Genomic DNA, 25,068 nt, shown 5'->3' with positions numbered 1-25,068 from the left:
CAATTTATCTATATGTATATATACATGCGTAGGTACACGCGTCGCTTTGTGGGTATGAAACTAGTTTTGTCTATAACGAGTATATGTAACAAACGGAATAGTTTATAGATCAGTAACGTCATAACCACGTGTTACGTACTACGGTAATAATAATATTAAATTAAGTATAACAACAACAAGAAAAATAATAATAGTTATCCAACATTAACGCTGAAGTGTTACGACGAGGGCGTGTTTAAGTACACGTTTATTGTGATAATAACGCGTGCGTGTAAATTGTGCGCGCGTTTGATTTGTGCGTGAAAATCTCGAGGAACACAAAGAAACGACCGAGTCATCGCGGCCGCCGTCTTGAGGCTTGAGGCGAAGATGAAGGGGGGTAAAAAGGAAGCTGCACCGACCACCGGTATCGGCATCAAAATCGGCGACGAGGATGTTCCAAAGAAAGGAGACTATCAGCTGGTCCCCCTGAAACCTTCGAGCGATGAGGATCGTCATCCGAAGGCAAACGGGACTGCAGTTCCCGCGAATGGCAAAGGTTAGTCAGTCAGCTGTTTATACATGCTTACATGAAAATAATCAGCGTTACACTGTTTTTATACATGCCTACATTTACGTGCTTTTTTTATTCGATGCCTTTTTTTACTGTGTTTCCCTGAGCGGAAGGAGAGTTTTCATCACTTCGTTATTTACACGTAGCTATTTTTACACAAAGAACTATGCGGATGATCGAGCAAGCGTAAATTGTGCCGCGAGGTTTCTGTGAAACTCACCGTGCGACGCCGGCAGATAGGCAACACGTCGGTTGTTTGTGTAATCTAACTGATTTATTTCAAGGCAACCAGAGTCGTAAACTAATTTGAACATCATTTTTACTACTGGAATTCAGTTTAAATATTACTACGCATTTGCTGCTCGGTTATAACAAAGCGACTAAATGCTGCTCCGAACCGTATAAATATCATACGTATATGATATCAACTCTTTACCCTTTCACATGTATTTTTACGACGTAAAAATGTGTCGGAGAAATGAAAAGTACACTTGATAAATTTTGCTCTGTTCTTGCATTTTCTTAACGGTTGAACGACTGTTCATTCTGTCGGTAAACTAACAATAAGTATATTCACAAGCTGTGTACATCGTGTCCTTAAGAATACAGCTGGCATAAGTCGTTTAATAAAATCATGGGCTTGTTGTTATTTCTTTTTCGTTTTTTCTTTTATGTTTTAGAAAACGAACAAGCTTTGCTCGGGACATTTTTACCATAAAAATAAAAAAAAATAAAAAGCTGTAAACTCTGCAAAAATCTTACCAAAGTATTTATTACAAGAAAGGTGGAAAAATACTTGCGCCGTTTTAGGTAAATCTAGCCTGCCAGAATTTTTCTAATAGCGTGGAACTAGGTTACGGTCTATTATACGAACGGATCCCTTGGATGCCGGAACCTCCTGCATGTGTGTATAATAATCTGTACACCTTAGCATTATACATTCGTGTACAGTTGAAGCAATGTCAAAGTGTGTGTGAATGCCTCGGAGGTGGGCGTGTGCTTTTCCACGAGGAGTTTCGACCTCAATTCCAAGCATTGCACACTTAACTCAACGCTGCAAGGTGCCTGCTGCACTTTTTATTATCCTACAGCGGGAAACAATAGGTCGAGTGCGGAGATGCGACTGCCTGCCTAATTTTTTTTATACACACTTGTAATTTAATATAATCAGAAATCGAAATTTTATACGTGGGAATATTTTTTACGGTATATTTGATACGGCGATGAATCAGTCTTCGTCACGGATATGTAAATTTTAATTGCACTTGAATTTGTGTACAATTGCAAGAGCATACCTTTGTTACGTCGTTATACAATTATATTCGGAACATTTAACACATACTCCTGTATTTATGTTCATTAACCCTGTACAAACATGGTATGTGTTAATTGTTGGACGAAAGTTAAAAGTATGACAATTACAATTGGCGAGATAATCTGATAATCTGGTATAATTATTAACTGTACAGGCTTTTGTCTTTGATCTGCCGATTCGTGACATTGATTAATAAATTCAAGTACCTTTAATATCTTGGGTAATGATTCTTATCCGTACGAAGTGCACAACTTCACCGCGGTTAAGTTTTTTACCCTTGTCTAGATAACAGATTAATTGTATAACGGAGTCGTGCAGATTTGTAAGCTTTTGGTGTTATTTCGCTTTCGGCGTTGTAATGATTCACGGTAATGACCAATGCGATTATAATTATATTATCAGTTCTTATTTACTTAACAATCGAGTTCGCGTATCAGGAAAGACTGTTAAAAGAAGCGTTGCATTTTTCCATATAAGTTTGTGAAATTTTTCCGCAAATCCATAACCCCTTTAACGGCTTGCCTCGGGGGATCAAAAATTGCCTGGTTATACGTCGAAGTTACATTATAGCATGCTATAGCAAGAATAACAGGAGAAAAGTAACTCCTGTTTCACGCGGATTATGCAAGCTTTAATTAGTTATGCAATTTTCAAGCCTGATCTGATGCAGCAGTGACTTTCCATGAACTGATGCCCTTCGTGTCGAACCGCAATTACACACATATTATACGTGAATAGTATATACTAGGTACATTACACAAATGTACCCATGTACGTATATAACGCGTCGCAGATAAATTTTATATTGCGCTTGAAAATCATTTTATACCGCAGCTTGGAAAATTGCAGAGACCGCCTTGAACGAGTATTTTTTTCCTCACTTGATACTTGGCATTATACGCGTTTGCGCGTCGAATGCGTCCTCAAAGATATATATATATATACTTATACTATACATACCTTATATACGTGTATCCGGATAAGCTGCTGATATGGTGAAAACGACTGATAAGACTTTCGATTTATTCTGTATCATGTGCTGAGGACCTCATCGACGGAAATCAGTAGGTTTAGCGGTTTGGTGGAAAAAGGTTGAAGTCGTGAAAAACGAATAAATACTCTTGCGGTTATATAGCTTGAATGATGCGGGATAGAGGAATTACCTTGGGAATTAATTATTTCTGGAATTTTACGAACGAGTCATTCCGTTGCCGTCAAAATAGCTTCGTCTCTGCAAAAGTGCATGAACTACATTTTCAAAGCTTTGTAAGAAGCATTCGTTTCTTGTAGATTTTTTTGCATTTTTATCATTAAACTTAAATTTCTTTTTAATTACTCCGGAATAATTACCACCATTATTATCTTACTTATGAATTATCTAACATTGAAACATTCGTCCAAATTATTTGGTTTAGTCGTCGTCTAGTCGAAAAGTCTTGAGTACTAAGAAATTATTGTGCAAATAAACAACGCAAGTAAAGCTGTATTATACGATTGAAATCGAAAAAAGGAAAGATTCGAAAGACTTGGCACGTGATAATCGTAACGTATCTTGATCCTACAACTATTTTGCTGAATTGCCGGAAAAAAGGTAATAAAATAAAAACAGGTCGAATAATCTGTGAGCACGTATGTATCTACATATTTACTAGCAAAAAAAAAAAAAAAAAAAAATCTGCCAATACTACAAAAATCTGGTTTCGTGTAATGAAAAAAAGATTTGGATTTACCGGCTAATATTATAACATTGATAATTAAATATCTTCTTCTGTTCGATTAGAGTGAATATCGATTTATTTTTAGATTGTTATAATTATTTCGTCAAGTATAGAAAATTTCATTTTTGCAGATTATAGTGATACTTTTGTAAATAATTTTTTAGCAACATCTGCATTTCTGCAAAAGTAAAAATGTTGAGAAATTTAATCGCGTGTATACAGCTGCATCATAAAGTTAGTTGAGTCGGGTTTCTTATAGCCTTGCATATGAATATGAGTGAACAACCGGATATGACGATCGGAAAGCAAACCGAAATTTAATCCGTCACCCATTCGCCCAAACTTTGGCTTTTGAAACTTCTTACGCATACAGATGTAAGATTATCTTTGCTTTCATATCTCTGTTTTCTTATTCTGTTATTTATTTTCTTCGTATCGGATCCCTGTGCGTCATTCGAGGTCATATGTTTCATGTAGAATTGACAAAAATTCTATCTATTTCCCACTATACGTATATGATTGATCGTGATGTTTTTATTATACGTATTGTGTAATTGACTTCGTATAAATCGCTGTTTGTATAGTCTCATATGTGATTCAATTAGAAACCGGTAATGCGCATGAAATTATCCTTCGATAGGTATGGAGAAAATTTTCCGTTGAATACAGTTCTTTCTTCTTCCAATCCGACAAATGTATTCTAACAGGCTTGTAATCTTGTGAAATCTTGCACACTATTTATCGAGGAAAGCTTATCCCTAGAAAATTTATAACATGCCTTCACATGTTTTTCTGATGAACATGTCACCCGGCTATCATAAGACTATATATCAGTATTGATTAATAAAAGACGTTTATGGGTGGCTGGAGGGAATTTCAAGGCACCCGATAGCCTCAGGAATTCGGTGAAAAGAATGTGTACAAAGCAGATTGCATTTTCCAATGTGATTTGTTTTGACGACTGGATGAAATTGAGCTTTGTTTTAAGCCATGAAATTCTTCCAACTAAGCAGCAAATAATCGAGCTGAAAACAAATTCTTGCGGCCTTTGTACCATTTCAGTATAAACTTGTTTGCTTAGGCACGTGGCCGTCGGCTGCTCATAATATGTTAAAAATGAATGGATAATTTTAAATTGGCTAAAATATCGCACTAATGAAAACGTAAAACATGGCACCGTTTTTAACCCTTATCGTCATAAAATATTACAGAGAAAATAATAAGGTAAATTTGCTAGTTGTTTAGGGTATAAAATTTGATCACAACAACATCCATTGATGGTGAGTTAACTTTTCTATTGCAAAAATCATCTTTTATTCAATTTTTCTCTACGATTATAGCTGATTTTATCCAGAAGTTTACTCTAAAAATTGACTGAAACACTTTTCACTTTTTCATCATCGTGACATAGTTTAATATCTAATCTCAAAATATTGCACCGATACTAATTACGATCAACAAATGACAATTACGAATTAACTACTGACAACAACGGAAAATCTTTCTCCGTGACTATTATTTCCATAGAAAATAGTCTTCCGAATGAAACTAGCCACTGTAACGGCGAAATCGAACGAATCTACTAAAGTTAATTACGAAACAAAGGTGAAGATATTTCTAATTGCAAGCTTCCAGTTGCAATTTGAGTGTTCGTTTTTTTTTTTGTATTTCATTAACGTGGATGTTAATCCAGCAATAAAATGAACAAAAAGCATCACTTTTGCAATTACGACGATGAAGTTGATACGTTACTGTAACAACGATGCATATTTAAGAAAAATCTTTACTATGGACTTTACTAAACGATGACAAAGAAAACATATTTTTATTTTAAAAATCCAACTCCTCGAAAAGTGGTATATAAAATTGCGCAATAATGATTATACATAAATTTTCCCCCCTTATGTTCCGTTACAGTAACGTCGCCAACTTCAGCCTCATTCTCAATTTTATTGCAGCTCTGCGTAAAAGTGATGCAGCGAAGTACGCCGCGGCTAACTTCACGGCAGTGCTTTTCGCGGCTCGCTTTCCTTTGTTTTCCTTCAAAGTTTGCGCAGCACGCCAGCGCCGCCACGCGGCAGGTGCAGGAGGCGGCGTCCTAGTAGCAATAGCTGCTAGTGGTCGGCCGGAGGCAACGCGGGCGGCTCTCCGTGGCCGGCGTATCGACTCGAGGAGCAACCCCTGAGGCCTCTGACTCGTGTGTGTGCCTCTTTGGCTGGTGGTTGGGGAGAAGATGACCAAGAATAAGAATAAATAAGAATAAGAGAGGGAGAGAGAGAGAGAGGGAGAGAGGGAAACAGACAATAAGAAAATTCATTTCCATCTGATAATTATTTACACCATTGCGCTGCCGCTGATCCCGGGGTTTCGTTTACTTGCTCTCACCGTTTATCCTGCATATAATACAACATATATGTATTACATGCAAATAAAATGTCGGGGTGCGGTGAAATCGGTGCATTTTATTCTAGCTCGTTTCATGGCTTCCGTGACGATATTCTTCTTTAATTGAATTTTCGAGTGATCGTTTCGATCCTAATGCTTTTTTTAAAACCCCTTTCTAATCTCGCGCTACATGTATACGATATAAATTATTGCGGTAAAACTCTTTCTTTCTTTTTATGTAAATTCTTTGATTTTTTTACCATGTTTCTTACAATTAGTTTATTTTCTCCTTGCGGATTTTTTACGCCATTATTGATATTATACTGTTCTTTATGATCGCGCTCAGTGTTTTGTAACGTGACGGTTTGATTAATTTGACAGTGTAATTTGTACACTGAGAAAAAAATTGATTAACCTTGAATTTTTGATGCTACTGCAACTAGAAAAGAATAAATAAATAGAAATCAAATAAAAATCTATTCAACGCGGAAACGTATCTCATTTCTTTCGATCCATCGGTGATTTTTGTATTTTAAGCAATGAGCAATTTTCTTGGGTTAAATAAAAGTGGAAATTGGCGGGTGATTTAATTCGTTGTTAAATCAAAGAATAACAATTATAGACGGTGTAATAAATATTTTTCTCAGTGCCCTGCTGCACAGCTTATTATACCGTATTATGATCGTTAGAATTATTAACATACTTAAAGGACATTTTTTAAATCATATAACTTAAGTAGAAATTATCAGTTTGAATTAACACCGTGTCCTTTTCTCCATAAATAAATGGCACGTGCCATTTTTTATGCAAAAATTAACTTAAAAAATAAAGACTTTCACTCTGTATAACCGAAGAGACGGAACAGGGATGACATTTGGCCTCGTTGTTAATCCTGCAGCACCATTGAGCAGTGTAAAGCTGTATTTCCTAGTAACCGGAGACAACTGCAGGTCCTGCGGCAGAGATTGCGCAATCGCCCACGTGGGACATGACAAGGACCGTGCTCAGTAAGAATGTGGAACTAAAAAAAAACTTGTCATTAGATGTGCGACTTGTTGCCTCGCGTAATTTCAATTTTGGGCATTTTACAAGCCTACGCGTAATTTTTCACTTATCTTATAATACGTATTATATATATATATATATATTTAATGTATCCAACAGACCTGAGAGATCGCGAGCAGATTGCAAAACGGAGCTGATTATACATTTGATGGTTATTATTTATAGCCACTAGGCTACTCTTTATTAATGACATTGTGATAAACCCGTAGTGTTTTACTCTCGACATAAAATATGTAATACTTAGGTGTACGAATTATCTGCAACATCGATAATTATCGTTATAATTGTTGCATGTTATGATAGAATAACAGCTGGTCTGTAATAAAAAGAAAAAGAAGCCTTCTGCGAAATAATATTCCATTGCGCCGCGATTTTCTCTGTAATTAATTATTATCATTCTCTTAAAGATTAATCGTGATAAAATAATATTTGGACGCAGTTAAGACAGGGTTCATCATCTCCAATATTGATTTTGTTTAATCATCCTTTCATTACATTTCAATAAATATTAAAGGCTTGTATATGCGGTAAATTTATACAAGGCATAGCGAAATTTCTTTGATCGCGCCTAATATTTACGTAGATAAAATCGTGATTTAAAGAAAGAAAAGAATTTTATTTGACGTCATGATAGTTTCCTTTTTTATAATTCAATTATGTTCTACTATTCACGTCGAGAAAAAGCCCAGAACTTTGAGCTCAAAGTTTTCATCAAAATATCCAATTTAAAAACTGATATTGCTGTACAAAATTTTGAATATTTGAAAATTTGTAGAGTCTGAAATAAATTGATTTTGTCAAACCGAATCTAACGTACCTAATTTTATTTAATTACGTAACTATAACACAGCTCGAGCACGTTATTGCGTGTCGTGCGATTCGTTTGTGCGTATATGTATAATACATACGCGTCCGTTGGCTTATTACACGACTTACTTGCTTTGCACATTTTATCCTACACCGAGATTTATATTATATACCGGTATATAGGTATACGGGCTGCGATGGTCAGCACAAAACTTGACCGTGACCTTTTATCACGTATCCAATTGTTATACCTTTTTCCTCCCTCTTCGTTTCACGGTTGGTCAAGCAGACTGTGATCGTTTTGTTGAACACGCGTGAAAAGCTTCTTAACACAAATTGCTCTGAAGATAAATTTTTAAATATAAACCACGATTCAACATGGTCAGCGACTAAAGATTTTTTACAACAGCCTCGAAATGTTGTGTGATATTTCCTTGCCGATAAAAATACTCTACACAAATGTATACACACATATATGTATATGAGTATTTTTATCGACAAGGAAGCGATAATAACGAATATCCGTTTTGTGTGGGAGATCGCATGCAGTATAATTTTTCTTCCGTATGACGCATCAATTTCGAGAATGAAAATGCAGGATGTAATATAATATGTAATATAAATTCATCATGAAGTTGTTGAGTCGTTGAAAGTTTTCTTTTGTAGACCTATAATGGAAAAGTTGTGTAGAAAAGAAGAAAAAGAGTAACAACTTAATGGTCCCCCATCATTAGTTTATGGTTCATTTAATTTCATCATGTCAAAGTTATAGCTTACGCTTTGTTGTTGTTATGCTATTGCGAAGAGGTACTAAGATGTCGTTGAACGCACTTGCAATGCATCTATGTAAGGCATAACTGACAAAGCTGAAGTATCCACAGTATTTCGATAGAAATTTGGACATTTTTTGCCATTCGAATAAGTCTGTACAAAGAGTGGAGAGAAAAAAGGGCTCAATCGTGGTTCTGGTATCCTCCTAAATCAAACGAAAAGTGAAATACGAGAAGGCGGGAGATAACGACGTTTGGTAACATCTGTTCACCAATGTCGAAGAACTTTTGGCATCCTCCAGCTTGGAATACTATGAGTGTTTCATCGCGTTTGGCTTCTTTTTGCTTCACTCTGAGGTACGACAAGGAAAACTACCCGACGAACTGTATCGTGATGGGAACCGCCAGGTCGAGCAAACTCGTGACGTAGTTATGAGCAAACATCATGCCGTTGACAAAGACGAACGCTGTCAAGTCATACAGGCATCCAGTGTCTTCTTCAACGATCTTTAGCGTCTTTTACGCGTCATTTGTCATGGAAATTGTCTGGACGTAAGTTCTAGGATAAGAAAAAAAAAAGCGGTACGTCTCAATCCATGTGCTCGGTGAAACGAAAGAGCTCACAATTTAATAGACTGTAAACGCGTTGGTATATCCACCGAGAAGATGTGTCCAGACCGATGGGGTTAACTCATTGGCGCGTGCAATCCGTTGTGGATAAGCTTTTCAAAGCCGTTAAAGCCTTGAAAATGAGATTTTTTTAATGGTTGCGATGATTGGTTTGAAAGGAATGAAGAAGAAATTAGTATAAACCGACTCCGCATTGCATATTTACAGACAATTTTATTACTAAACGTTAGTCTATGATTTTGATTTTTTCTCACTATCTTACTCATGGCTCTTGGGGTTAAGGTAGCCTAGGACATACGCATGGTTCCCCTTAACTCCACATAATTCTTACGGCTTGCTAAAATCATTTTTCTCACTTTGTTCAATGGAATTTTTCACGGTGAAAAATTCATATCAGATTTTTTATATTCCATTCGTTAGTCTTTAAGCTTTCGAATGAAAGAGAACCCTTCTGCGATAAACAGTCCCCTGAACTTAGTTATTTGTTTCGTTCAGATAGTCTAGGGTCCTAGAGTTAGGATACTCAAAAAACTCAACAGCGCGACGTCTAGACTGCAGTTTCTGGACTGGTGATAAGTCGTGAAAACGTTTAAATACCGAAGAGAACTTTCCGTTATTCCGTACGCGTCTATCATTCAGAATTCTTATATTCTTTTATATTTGAACCTGGATTCCCATAATTTTTTTTTTTTTTTTTTTCATTTCACAATTACCTCTGGTATACTGTCTTTTCAATATCCGCAAGCTTCTCCGCTATAAATCTTGATTGAAAAATCTTTATGGAGGAAACATAACGTTGAGCGAAAAATTTTATAGTTAATTACGTATAGACATTGTTCGCTTAATTAATGTCTCTGTAAAACTTGGACGCTTATTGTTAACATCAGGATGAAAAAACTGAGTGTCATGTGCTTATTACGGACCATTTTGGTACATCAAAATTTGAATTAATTCCGGATTACTGATCATTGAAATTTATGTTGAAACACCAAAAGTCTTTGTACTAGAAAATCTCGATTTCAACTCTCGTTTTCCTTGTAATCTCTTGTACCTTCAATATCTCGTCATATAAAGATAGAAAATCTGACGTTAAGATGAAAAAACACGAATCAGCTCAAATCCTATACTTTTACATAAAAATCTCCTTTACATAAAAACTCGTAGAAATTTTCATGAAAATTCATTGAACTATTTTCACCAGGAACAGAATCGAATTTTCCCAATTCCTCGTATCTCTCGCTGTTTTTTGCACAAACACTTAGAAATCTTTCCTGTCTATCAATAGCCAGGTGATAGCTGTTGCGATATAGTTGAATAATTCTGGCCGCAGTTAAGGCGAACAGCCTTCAGATATCTCGGCGCGACGGTGGAAATTTCCACCGACCAAATGGAATAAAACCGCACGGTCGCCGTGGCAACTTTGCCAACGTCGCTCATACAATAACCGACCTGGAATTGCACCCTGAAACCTAACCCTTTTTTTCATTTAGCTTACTCCGGGCTTATAGTTTTTGTTTTGCGCAAATATCGCGACGAGGTGAAATTGCACGGGGCTCATGGCAACAATCGATCCCTTATGTAGCACCGCTGCAGTACTTTAAATGACCTTAAAGGCACAGGGTGCTCCTTATCCTCTGATTTTTAGTGCAGAGAACATATTTCGTTGGCTTATTTTGCTTCTTAGAACTCATTCCCTGAAGCTTGTCGTTTCGTTTTCTTTTTTCTAGTGAATTTCGCGCTTATTGCCTTATTGGGGAACCATTCAGCCTTAAGTTACAAAAAAATTTTGGACCATAATTGTCTGTAGAAAATAAGTCACCTGTACTGCATCGTTTTCATGTATGTACGTGAACCATACATATTCTTGAAAATTATGAATCATGTTGACGTTAGTGTCGTTATTGTAACGATTTATGCCGAGGAAAAATCGTTATTTCGTGATTTTGGAATTGATTCAAATTCGTTAAACAGTAACAAAACAAAACGTATTCATATTTTATTTTGAAAACTTTGTTCCTTCAAAGATATTGTAAAAATAAAGAGAAAATTATCTTTCCCCCAATGTTTCGTTACGATAACGTGGCTAACTTCCTAAGTTACTATGGAACTTCTCAACTTCTGTTACCGTTTCCCGAGCGCATTGAACCTCGGATTATAACTTGTGCAGACATGTTTATAACCTACCATCTTTCTTGAACGAGATTAGGTAAACACAAAAAATAGTTACACATGGTGAATGGCGCTGTACTGCCTGCATCCGGGTTCAAGCGATATGATTAAAGACCTTTTACTAACGACGCGTATCTTACAAGTGATTCTTTTTTTTGCAACAGCAATGCGAGGACAAACAAAAATCGATTTTCTGCTTTTGCAAAACTGTCATATGATATTAATCCGATGAAAATTCAATTAAAGTTGCGCAAAGGATTTTGGGCTGACGTCTGGAGAAATTGTAGACGGTTTTTTCAACGTCTATCGGATCTTTGTTCTTATCTCTACGGATTGCATCTGGTGGTATATATGCAATAGCCTCTGAACTATTTACGTTTATCAACTGGGTATGTTTTGATCTACAGCATGGAAATACTGGGAGAATACAACGTGCCGTGCGGAAGAAGAGAATATTTTCGTTAAAGCGCACCAGATCGATGTAGGAATGCAACACGGCTTTCAAAAGCACTGGTGCCGACGGCTCCGACGTCTTTGTCCTGTTTTCTCGTCTTCTTTCCATTTACAGCCGCGCCACGAGACTGATTTCTGAAATTTTTAAGTCAAGCACTACTTGATTACGAGAGTTTTGATTATGGTGTGATTAGGTACAAATGCATTTTGTAACCCTTTGGGGAGGGGTTGAAGTTCCGAAAGCGCCTAATTCCGAATTATTTGCTGACGAAACTTGAAGTAAAGAAATGAAACTTTTCGAAACGAAACAAGGAAGTTTCGAATGGCAGGATACCTGACGGTTCAAAGTTCCGAAATGCAAAATTCTGAAAATTCAACGTACGATAGAGCAGAGTTCAGAAAAGTAGAGTTCCCATAAAGAAAAATTACTAAAAATAAAGTTTCGATAGAGTAAAATTCCTAAAACTATAATATGCTCGCACAGCTTAGTTTACTCAATAAGTCGGTGTAAAAAATCAGACAAAAAATGAAAATCCGAATGATCAAGATTCCGAACGTAGAAATATCGAACATCCAAAACAAAGAAAGATCAAAGTGGTCAAATTTTACCAAACAAGAAATTCACACAAGTGAAAGTCTTCGATCATTCAGAATTTAATTTCGTCAAAGTTTGATTTGTTTACTTTATGTTTCGCCATAAAAAAATCAAGAATTTGGCTCTCGAAACTTTTCAAATTCGGAATTTCAACCCCACTCCAAAGTCTTGACATATAAATAGCGTTGACCGGATTTTCTGTCAGAGCCAAAAATTAACGTACTTTGCTCATTATTATGGTAATAGCTGGTACGAGACGTCAAACCTGCGGCAGGAAAATTAAATTTCTTTTCTTTGATGCGTAAAGTTTTTCATGTGATCGAAATCTCTCCGCGCAGACTGAAATACGAGGCACGAGATATCTGTCAGGGTGGAGGACACGAAGTCTCGAACACAGGCCACGTGTACGAATCGACTTTATCAATATTCGATCGGAAATTTTAGTTCAACCTGTCAGACGACGCAATTTATTGTGTTTCGGTAAACATAAGACCGTCACTATTCGTTATAATTATTATCGTTATCATTCCTTTACGAAGCTGTGGAGATAAAATTTGTCATATAAAATCAATATACGAAGGTCAGAAGTTCCTTTATAGGGTCGATCGATGCGTAGGTATAAATTATATTAACAGCGCCCTAATATTCCAGCCTCTATATGTATACTTCCGTTTCACAGATGTGCAGTGACGTCACTAGATCTACCTTACCGCCGCTGACTTCCTTGTTGATTATTATGCATTGCGTCTATTCTGGATTCAGCTATACGTATCCGCAGCATCACATTTACATACAGTAAATACGTGTATTTATAGACCTACAGTTTCGTCGAAAATTCATCGTATCGAAATGAGCCGTGTAATGCAGAAACTAAAAGAGCACTAATAACTAGAAATTTCAAATGTAGCTTTTCATCTAATTCCCAAGTCAAAAGAAGAAATGATATAATATTTGTATGGGTGAAAATTAAAGCCGGAAATAGCGCTTTGAATTTACACTGTTCGTTGTTGAAGAAAATTTTTTTTTTTAAAGCGTGCAACAACTTCTCAATAATTGTCTTAAATTATAAGTTCTTTACTAAAAGCTTATTAAAAACTTATTTATTTTCTAATTACCAGATAAAAAAAACTTGTTAGATAAAACTGCTGTTTAAAACCGTAGTAGGAGCTTTTTTGCGTCTATATATTATACATTCTACATGTAAACTTTTATAGAAACTATCGATCGTTTCCTACTCGCAGACCGTATCGATTGAAGGCCAATGCAAAATAAACCAATTTGTGTGTGGAGTTTGCGCCATTCTGCAACTGCAATGCGCGATTGCACTGCGAGCTGCTGACTGACCTCTCACATCGCGTATCATGAGTCATGTGCAGGAAGCAACAACCTCTCGGTTCTGAATAACGGGGAAGTCGAGCAGTCTATAAACTCGATATTACACGTATATTTTACGTGCTGCTTATATCTGTGACCTTATATAGATAGCTTCACCATCCTGCTCAAGAATAGCTTCGTCGCTGATGATGATGATGATGATGATGATGATAATGATGATGACGGGCCATTTTTGCACAACTAAAATACTTTGCGCGTATCACGACGCTTTGTGTGAAGGTTATTCTTTATTTCCCATCATCATTTTTCTCTCTAATTTTAACTCCCATTCTTTATGCTACACTAAATGTGTTCCGATTAGCGAATCGTATTCTTTCGATCCGCTCGCGCAAATCGAAGCAACGAAACTACGGAAAACGTTGAAAATGTGATGAATGTCTTGGATGTGTGACAATGAGTGCAAATACGGGTTCATCAAAATCTCTGCAATCAAAGTTTCAAGACTGTCATTACCGTATTGTAATGCATGGATTACCTTTACTAGTTGAGTTTAACAATCAGATCCACTGAATGAATAAACTTTTTCTGAATTCTGTTGGATTCGGAGTTTCAAGTGTACCTGTATCACTCCATGCTCGTATACCAAATTCTCTTGCACTTGGAGCAGTATAAAGGGGGTCGATTTACGGTTGGCATGTCAATAGAAGAGCTTTCATCCCAGTCGTGAGAGGTAATTTCGTATATATATATATATATATATATCTACGGGGAAAATTGAATCCCGGGAAACATGGTTTAGCTTGGGCTTCGCGGTGCCGATTCAATAAACCCAGTGAACTCGAATGGAAGCGACGAATAACAGTTATAGTAAGGGATGACACTGTGGACGAATACCTAGCACTACTTTCCTTTTCATTCTCCTTCCGTTTTTCGATCACTCGATTTATTTAGCTCGTGTATACATAGGTATTGTATAGTTTTTATCTCTGCCCACTACAGGCACGCCTGATAGGTATCTCGAAGGTAATTAAGATTGGAAAGATTTATAATACCGATGAATATCGGTATCTCGAGTTATTATATAAATTTGGATCACGCAGCAGTCACACTTTTGGATGTAGCACGTTCGAAACTTTCTCCACGAGTGTTGAGTACATTTATTTTTAGCTATATGTGTGATTGGAAGAAGCATCGTCATGGTTTTGAGTACATTGAGGAATAAAAATAACAGTTTCTACGTACAGACAATTTTCTTCCACAAGTTTGGTTATTTATTTGCACGGTTAACGAGTTTTTGAACCTCTGCATAACAGGAAATGCGACCTCTTGTGAGACCAGAGCCAGTGCGATCGACTTGTTTATTTCGAGCCGAGAAACAACCGTTCATCGGGTACAATTTACCGTCAACTAAAGTTTCAACGGTTATATATCGTTTTTCTTTCGACAAAATGAAACTAAATTTATTGTAGCCCCTTCTCCATAATGAATAATCCTTTAAATTCACATCAAAATTCTATTTCCTCAATTCGTTATTCGATAGATTCGCATGGAATGTGCACAGAACCAAGTTCACTTTTCTGACTGTTAAAACCTTATCACGAAGTTTACCTTGCAAGAAAACTAATCAGTCAACGAAAATTCAACGGTTCTGAAGTCATTTTTGGAATTGACTTTGATCTAAATCCTCGGGGAAACGACCTTTGAGATGACCGGATGTTATCGTTCCATCTAAAGGTAATACTGGGTCCAAAGCCTCGTCGACGGATGAAGCGGTGATAAATTGCCAAGCTCGCGAATTGATAGCGTAAATTTTGGTCCATTCATGATGTAAACCTTTATTCAACTCCTACCCTTTCCCAAAAAAAGAAAAAAAAAAATGGCCAAGATAAACGATCCGTAAATTTATCAGCGACCTTCGTTGAAAGAAATAAATGTTGTACCCATAATGCTTTTTCCAGACCGCTCGAATCGTCCTGTGTCCTTAAAACCGGACGTAAATCAAATTGGAGGCATTCAAAGGTTCTCAGAATCTGGAAACGACGTCAAATTTCACTTTGGGTATGAACAGATTGACTGCTTATATTCTGGCTTTGACTCTGGTCCTGTCAGTTATCCTTCAAGAAAGAACCCGCAACGTTAACCGTCTCAGACTTCATTTAAGCAAAATTAACCCAATTTCAAGACGTCGTTCATCCTTGTACCACAATTCGTTTAATCTGGGTCTGTGCTACCGTGATCCGAAAGCGCGATCGAAGGAAAGCGAAATCGATCAGAAAATTTCAACGGCTGATCTCACGACGGATTTTCAAGATTCACCACCGTGCGAAATTTGCAGAAACGCTTTACACCACGGAGAGAAATCCGTCATCGAGTATCAGAATTTCGTCAAAAACCACAATCAAGCTCAAGGCGATTACGAGCAGCTCTTTAAAATCAAAGAAGGCAACGTCAGTGCTGGGAAGAAATTATCTCAAAGTTTCGATCATGCCAATGTCCTTGACAACAACTATGCCGAGCTCTTAAAGGAGGACGAATTGCAGAATATCGACACCTTTGTACATCGTAATTGCCGGACGAAATAATCACCTCCATCGCTCGTCTCCGGAAGTCATTGACCGTGTATTAAACATACGGCTTGACGATGCCGAGACGTTGCACTAATTGCGCGAACACCAGACGCCAGCAGGAGTTGAGCTACCCGTCTTGCCAGGAAACAGGAACTGACCCTAGCATTATAAACGGTAGATTCTGCCGACTTAGATCTGTCGCTGGACACTGTGGTCGAACGGCTTGCAAGCTTATGCGTGGAGCAAGTTGGGTCGGTGGAATTTTGATATGCTGCTCCCTGGGCTGGATGATTTACAGCGAGCTTTCAGGCTGCGTGTCTAATTTCGTTTGGAGCATGATATATTCCTTTTTGGCCATCGCTGTCTGCGCCGTTGTCCTCGTCGTTCTAACGGCAACGGATATTGGCCGAGGCAGCCAAACAAGGAAGCAAGAAACAGCCACTGACGCTGGACTATCAGCAGCTGGTAGCTCGAAACCCTCCCATCGAGTCGGTCCTGGCGTGGTTGACAGTCTTGGAGCAACTTCCGGTGCCAGCAAAATCATGGATAATGGCCGCACCGCCGGTGCCGGAGAGTCTGGAAAGGGTGCAAACTCAGATGACACAGAAATAAGGGTCACCGACTTGTCCTCGAGCGATGATATCAAAGAATGCGATCCCTGTCCCGTCGCCGAAGAAGACTGATCGACGATATCGTTCACCATTGATCCCGAGTCTAGCATATTCTATTTGCTGTATAAAAATCATTGATACGATACTTGCGATAATGTCATTCTCCTATTATTCATCTTGCTATGGCGGATCTGACTATAAATCGTCAGAATATCGTGACATTTGTTTGATTGCAATTGACATTCTCGATCATGAGTTGTTCGGTTACTGGATGAGAAGATTTTCTGTGGTAACGACGCGATCGACTTATAGTTTTTATTGTGCAATCGCGACATTGAGAAGGCTGTTCAACAATATGTGCGCACAAATGTTTATAGGTAGGTGGATAATTAACGACCACATTGTTCTCCGTGAACGTCGTTGACCGCTGGACAAGAACGAATGCGGTAATTTTATTACTTCTTTTTGTTAACGTGACATTATGTGTGTAATATGTTTAATTTATGTCACAATCTCTTGTTTCAACAAACTTCAGCGAATTTTTATGCTCATATGCTTTGCCTTCTACGATATCCTTTGTTGTACAATTATACCATAGAGACTGAAGTTACTGCGATTATTCCAAGTTGGATCAACTTACTACGTTTGTTCTATGAATAATCTCAAAGATTTAAAGCAAGCTACGCTTCTGATATAACTTTGTTTAAAAACATCTTATCTTCAGCTCGAATAATTACGACATCACTCGTAGTCTTTCAAGTGGTACTATACTCACTGTCTGTCGTATTAAATCGGTTTGGTATTGTTCCGTAATTGAGTTATCCTATCAGCCGACTGCTACTACAAATTTTTTACACATACAACGCTGTTGTACTTAATAATACGTTTGTAATCGAACATTCGTCGTTTGACCGTATTATATTATCAAGGACAGTTTTATCAAAACTCATATCACGCTGACGAGGATTATCATCACTGCATGTCTGCAATATACCTACTGCAGCGATTCCTAATGTTCGTGAAATAATCAGTGATGAAATTTCCTCTTTCAATCACCGTAAGCTCGAATTAATTATCGTCCCAATATCAAAACCTTGGAATCTCGCTGTCATGAACTTATCAAAAAACGTGACACACCCAACGCGTGCGTCATCCATGATTGTGAGGGTCGGTAAATCATTTTCTGCACGCAACTTTTAGGCACGTTTTCATACCTACAGAATGCTTCCATCGGATTAGTTTTAAGTGGGCGCACGTAAAATGGTATGCGGGTCAAGGCGACGCTTTCACTCTTCCATTCTCTTCGCGATTCAGATCGACATAGAAATTGTATCGCTTATATAACTGCAAGAAGCTTCGATGTACCATAAATTGACAATCCGAGTCTTCGATTGTAACATGACGTTTTATTTTGTCTCAAGGAAACAAATTTGACTAATAATTATGTAATACAATCAACCGTCAGCCACTGCAGGAAACAATTACGAATTAATATACTGAAATGCGGAACGTGTACTGTTCCTCCGGAAATTCACGCCTGTATGTCACGCATGATACCACGAATCGCTAGGATTTCTAGAATATGCGGAAAATTCCAATTTGCACAATTTTCCGCCACCGTTAACGAGTCTGTTACACACTTATCAAGAATAATGCATGAGGAATAATGCTGCAAACGTCGTTGATCACCGTGTCTTATTTATAAGTGTTATTTGCACCTCGTTTATCATCGAAACGCGAGTCCCGATTGTCCAACGTTGCACTCTCTACGAAATGGATTATCCCAAAGCTCGATTGGAGCTGATCATATGAAATTGCCGTTTCATGATCAGCAAAAATGATTCGAACTTCAAAACTGCCTCGAATGATGGAATAATTTTATCAAATTCCAATTCATTTATTTGTAAGCTGGTTCGAAGAAAACTCAACTTAAATAAATTATCACCCGGAGTTTTGCGGCAAAGTTACTTAGTCTTTCTTCACTAAGATTTGCGGTGAACTTTGCATACGTTACGTACCACGGTAGAGTAAAACAGCAAGTGACTAGACCATTGTATCGACTCGTTGTGACCTTGTCAGCAAGACGCAGATTACAGCGAACCATGTCGTATGCGCTTTGAAAAATGTAAACGATTTTTTTTTTTACGTTTTCTTTGTTTTTACCGAAGATGTTTCGACCAGTTCTGACTATTCCGCAAAGTCTGTAGGTAAGAAAATGACACCGAGATAATAATTAGATGATTAGATGAAGCAAAATTGAAAGGCTGCATGAGAAGTGGAGTCCGCGTATTGAAATTATTTCCGGAGTGCGTTGACGGAAAGTCATTCGAAAGGCAGAGACAGGCATTAATTTGCACCTACTTATCCCAGCAATAAATGAGAATCATGCAAACATATAATCCGTTCCACCTGTTTTACTGCGTGGGTGAATAGACACCAGCTGGGCAGTTGCCAATTAGCAATGACGTTCTACTCTCACCTTCTCTTGGTCTATTTCTTCATGTAGAGGTGAAAGGAAAGTAAATAAATTCCCGTCACGTGCGAGAGAATTAGTCATGCATTTGTCAGACTCACTGGCGGCTTTCGCAAGGATCGATGCTGGTGCTTTATGCATATATATCGTATATGTACATACTATACAGTAATGTTCGTTTGATAGGTTTCCAGTGGCTTACTATTTTTTGGAATTAAAAAGAATCGCGGATTTTGCAAGACAAATACAAAAAGGAGAAAAGTGCTGGTTAAGTATATTACTCGACGAGCAATTTCGTTTCTTTTCGTCAACCGATTTCCGGGTGGAACGAAAATTACCGAGATACTTTCAGCAATGAACCCTAATTATTTCGATTCGTTTTAACTTTCGACGAATTTAATTTTACTCGTCGGTTTTATAGTTTCGAGTGACTAATGGCAACGTTATTATGGCGTAAAGTCGTGTTACACGCAGGCTCCTCAGATTGCAATTAACCTTTTCTTGTTAACGTGACCTCGGCAAATAACGTATTCGGTGAGGAGTGGAATTTATGACCTGAATTTATGACGATATTTCTCTCCAATGTTATATTTATGTTCTGCATTGCAGCGTTTGCATCCTTGTCAAATTAATTACCTCGCTTTTGTTTTAATCTCTTACATATATGAACATGTGTGTACATAGGTACATGTAACTATAAACATGAAAAGTTCCATGGGAATTAACACTATGGCACAAAACTTTAACTACCTGTTAAGCAGAATTGGTCTAAACGTGTGACGTAGCCATAAAGTTGGCACTTGGAGCAATCTGGAAGTCTAGTGGCCTGTTTTGCAGTAATAAGTTAATCTTGTTTCCGTTGAACGGTAAAATATATTCCCTGATATATGAGACATATTATAAACAGTATGTAACGGTCTTATCTACTCAAGCCTCTCGCACGCGGTTGAATTGGTTTATTAGATATCCGTTATGCCAATTCCGATGAATTTAGTTCAGATATTTCGTTTCCACGAGAAAAATTCTACGTTTACCTTATTCGAATTGTGCAAAATAAACCTTGGCAGATTCGTAAACTGTCTAGAATGGTCCTTCCACAAAATACGATAAGAATTCATTGGTGTGTGTGTGTGTGTGTGTTTTTTTTTCTTTCTTTTTACAACGTATTACCAAGGCTACAAGGACCTTGTTCACCGTCAACCCCGTGCAATTAAACACTTCCTCATGAAATGACAGATACGACCCGGTTATTATTAATACAATTCTAAGGGCTTTTGCTTTCGACGTGATTCTCGAAGTTAAAAACTTTGTCTTACTGAGCAGTAGACTAAGCCAGTACTAATTTATCTTTGATTTTCGTATCGTTACAGTAAAATCTGCGCCTGCGGAGGGAGAACTGGTGCCACCGGATGGAGGATGGGGATGGCTGGTGCTTCTTGCTTCCGTCACAGTCAATGTTTTAATCCCGGGTACAATAAAATCGTTTGGTGTGCTTTTCGTCGAGTTCCTTGAAGTCTTCAAAGACTCTTCACCAGCTGCTGCGGCATGGATTCCGGCTCTCTGTTATTTCCTTTACAGTTCTCTCGGTAAGTTACACGATACAAAAATCCCCTTTTATTTATTAATGCCTATGTTCTTCCCAGAATTTCTTGAAATTTTGCGTAAAATAATAATGAAATAGATCACAGACATGCATATATACTATCGGTGTACCATACGCAATTATTGTCGATGCAAAACTATAATCACTCTGCTTGTCTAGGACCCCTATCCAGTGTCTTGTCTGTGAGATATTCGTACAGGACAGTCACACTTATCGGTGGAACATTTGCCGCGGCTGGAATGATGCTGAGTTACTTTGCGAATTCCGTCGGATATCTTTGCATGAGGTAAATTTCACATTGATGTAAGAATTATTTAGAAAACGCTTTCAAACGTGTGAACTTTTTGCCAATAGAATATTATAAAATAATGTATAATTTTGTCTGAAACAATAATCATGGATCGTTTTATTAGCGAAATTATGATTTTGAGTGCTTGAAACAATACCAGAATCATAAGACATATGTAATACAATGCATTTATTGTTGTACTTATAAAAACGTTTTTCATCAGCTACGGAGTCCTCGTGGGAATTGGAGCAGGTTTGGCCTTCCCGCCAACGGTCTACATAGTCACATCGTACTTTGTTCGATTAAGGGGACTTGCTAACGGTCTATGTATTTCTGGAAGCGCCCTTGGATCAATATTCTTACCACCAGTGCTCCAAATACTTTTGGGAGAGTACGGCTACAGGTAAGATAAACACGACGAACAGATTTTAATATTTTTCATTGCTTCAAGACGTCGTTCCTGATAGCATCTAGCACTTTATCTTCTCCATCTTTCTCTGCTTTTCGAGCTCTCTTTCAATTTCGTCGGCAGAATATAACTAAAAAATTAAATTTTTCCATACAAACAGAGGAGCCGTGCTGATAATGGGTGCTCTGACTTTGAACGTCTGGGCATGTGCGCTGCTCTATGACCCGGTTGAGAAGCACTTGATACCAGCGAAACGTTCAGAGGACACGGAGGATCCGGAAGAGGCTGACAGAATATCGATAAACGTGACGACGCCGGAGGAGGAGAAGAACCCAACGAGCCTGCTGATAGTTCCGCAATCTAACGGGCGGGATCCGACCGTACCGAAGAGCGCTTCGAGCGTGGCCTTGGAAAACTATCGGAACACCCCGGTTCAGGGTAGGACACGAAAGGTGAGCATGCCGGCCGGCAAGGACGTTGGTGCCGGACAAATGCACAGCACCCCGGCACTTCACGTCGTTCCTGAGCGAGGTGACTTCGAGAGCTCTAAATTGAGGAGTAGACGAGCACCCCCGAGGTCACCGAGCGCCTCGTCCTTCAACTACATCAGCACGCCTTACCACGGCAGCACGCTGTCGGCCCTCCACCCTGAGCACGCCTCGACCTTGACGCTGAACGCGATATCGAGTACATTCAGAAAGTCGCCGGAAAAGAAAGCGGGGAAATTGGATGATAAAGAGAAGTCGAAGAACAAGTTCTTCGACGTCAGTCTGTTGAAGGACCCCATTTATCTGGTCATTCTCATATCGAACTCTACTAACGCCGTCAGCTACACCAACTTTGTTATACTTCTTCCCGCCTACGCGATATCGCTAGGTTTTGAGAAGAACATGTCGTCTCTGCTTCTATCCATCGTATCGATCCTCGATCTAACGGGGCGCATCGGCGGATCCGCCATGTCCGACATCAAGATAATGCCGAAGCATTGGTACTTCGTTGGCGGTCTTCTCGTTTCCGGTATATCACTCGCTCTGCTACCCTTCGCCACCACCTACACTATGCTGGCTGTTTACTGCGCGGTTTTCGGCCTCTCATCGGGAATTTACGTCGGTATTACAGCCGTCATAATGGCCGACATGTTGGGGCTGGAAAAGCTCACATCCTCTTACGGGATATCACTTTTTGTTAACGGTATCATACAGCTGGTTGGACCTCCGATATGTGGATTGGTGTTCCAAGAGATCGGGAGCTATGGTCCGATTTTTTCCATCCTGGGCCTCGTACTCGTTGCCGGATCCTCACTTTGGGGATTCGTACCCTTCATTTACAGAAGGCAAGCGAGAAATCTAGCTAACGGTCAAGCTGCCGCACAAAAATTATAGCACCAATACCCTAAATCGCGCACATCCTTGATCCTAGGTCCTATTCTCAAGGCGTTACGGTTCAGGGAAAAACATATAATCTTCAGTTTCACATGATACATTATATTACCGTATATTATATATAAACATTCTTTCTCAATTATACCATATATATTGTAATGGTGGTACGAAAGTTACGCAAGTGATATGATAAGTGTGAGTTTGCAACTCTGTGATTTAGTGCGACCTATTATATGTATACCATCTATTACGTCTATAACAATTATCGTTATTATCGTGTGATTACAATCGCATTGTCGTTAGTTGACTAAAATTATATTTTATACATGAATTTCTAAGATAATTTCAGCACGCATTAAAAGCGGTGGTCATCCGATCATTTTGTAGATTAATTATTGCCACAATATACATATACATTATATATCTACACATATATATATATATATATCACGTATAAAATGTCTGATACTTATATCGCCAAAACATAATTGCCTCTATAATATAATATCATATGGACGCCAAATCATTAAACAAATTATATTATAATAGGTATATTAGTGGTAAAAATCAGTGTTCATTTTGGATATAGTATACACATGTTTAATCTCAATTGCACCAAGTTTAGACATGCTTAAACTTATGCGATCCTGATTTTATTATAATAGTTTCTTTTACCTGCTATATTCACTCTAAGTAATCACATCTCATAATTAATCAAACTTCTATTTATACAGCACAATACGAAAGTATAATGGCGCGAGAAAATAGAGAAAATTTTAATAACTACATTGCCGCGAACTATATAATTTATGTACATATTTATAAATTCAGTATAGCTATTCTAACTTACATATACATGTACGGTGCCTGTAAATTACTTATAATAATGATAAACTCCACTGAAGTTTTTATATAGAAAGTATTATATACATTTAAGAAACGTATTTAGAATACGTTGAATAGGTGTCAGTATATACATATGTCGTGTAGGTATAAGGGTATAATGATGATGTATATGTATCATGTATATACATACGAGAGATGTATTCTCTATATTTCGATCTCTGCGAAAAGGCATAGACAGTCTATGATTTGAGATTCAATAAATTTCAATGAAACTCTGTCCAAATTTCTACGGGGAGTACTCACTATAATGACTATATTTAATTACAATTTTTATAATAGAACTAATTTTCTAAAAAGCCAAATATTTCATACACTTACATAATCGAGATTTTACGGCACGAATTATATTATAGGTATGTTCAGGTAATAATCAGTGCTGATACAGTTATCATTCAATTTAAGTATAGTATATGTATGGATGTATAATGGATGTGGGTATGTATGTATACTTTAGCACCTCCGTATCTTTATTATTATTCTTCGCATGCCAAGGTATTAAATATTAAAAACAATACCTACCCAAATTTTTCTAGAGTAATCATATTTGAGCAAAACGATGAAAATAATATACGAAGAAGTGCTATACAAGTTTTATATTTACTATTACCATTCTCGCTTGTATAAAAATGAAACTTGTGATTGTGGGTGAAAAAAAAATTGTCTCGAGAAAACGCCTTTATCTAATGATAATAATAATGAACAAAGATTATGGATTGTAATTAACTACAGTATCGTATTTATTTGATTATACCGAAACGTGTTGGCTTGAATGGTACGTTTATTATTGTGCACATTGCAGAGTAAGCGAAATCTATTGCAAGCAAATTAGTTCATGTTTGCTTGCAAATATAGTACAGAAAAGATGACTGCACTGAAAGTTTTTAAAATATATATTTATTGCCACATTCAAGTTTATGTAGCTACATTTGACTAAATTTCAATTGCATACTAGATTGCACTTCAAAATAATTGACTTCCATTTAGTCTAGAGAAGATAATTGTTGTTATGGAATTATACGTACGGGAATGTTGG

General features: G+C 37.6%; 1 protein-coding gene across 2 annotated transcripts; it reads left to right on the top strand.

Moving 5' to 3' along the window:
* Positions 1–272: 272 nt before the first annotated feature.
* On the top strand, positions 273–24,197 carry LOC124408884 (monocarboxylate transporter 13-like). 2 transcript variants are annotated; one of them, XM_046886156.1, is made up of 5 exons: positions 273–538; positions 20,817–21,032; positions 21,209–21,335; positions 21,562–21,741; positions 21,908–24,197. In XM_046886156.1, the coding sequence occupies exons 1-5, from the start codon at positions 370–372 to the stop codon at positions 23,127–23,129; spliced, it is 1,914 nt and encodes a 637-aa protein (XP_046742112.1). In that variant the 5' UTR covers positions 273–369; the 3' UTR covers positions 23,130–24,197. The 2 variants fall into 2 exon arrangements, with proteins under 2 accessions (XP_046742112.1, XP_046742113.1); XM_046886157.1 differs by lacking the exon at positions 273–538 and adding an exon at positions 6,839–6,978.
* The last annotated feature ends 871 nt before the right edge of the window (positions 24,198–25,068 follow it).

This window comes from Diprion similis, chromosome 8 (assembly GCF_021155765.1).
Source record: "Diprion similis isolate iyDipSimi1 chromosome 8, iyDipSimi1.1, whole genome shotgun sequence".
NCBI lineage: Eukaryota > Metazoa > Arthropoda > Insecta > Hymenoptera > Diprionidae > Diprion > Diprion similis.
Note: the sequence above shows the minus strand (reverse complement) of the source record. Positions and strands in the feature narration are given on the sequence as shown.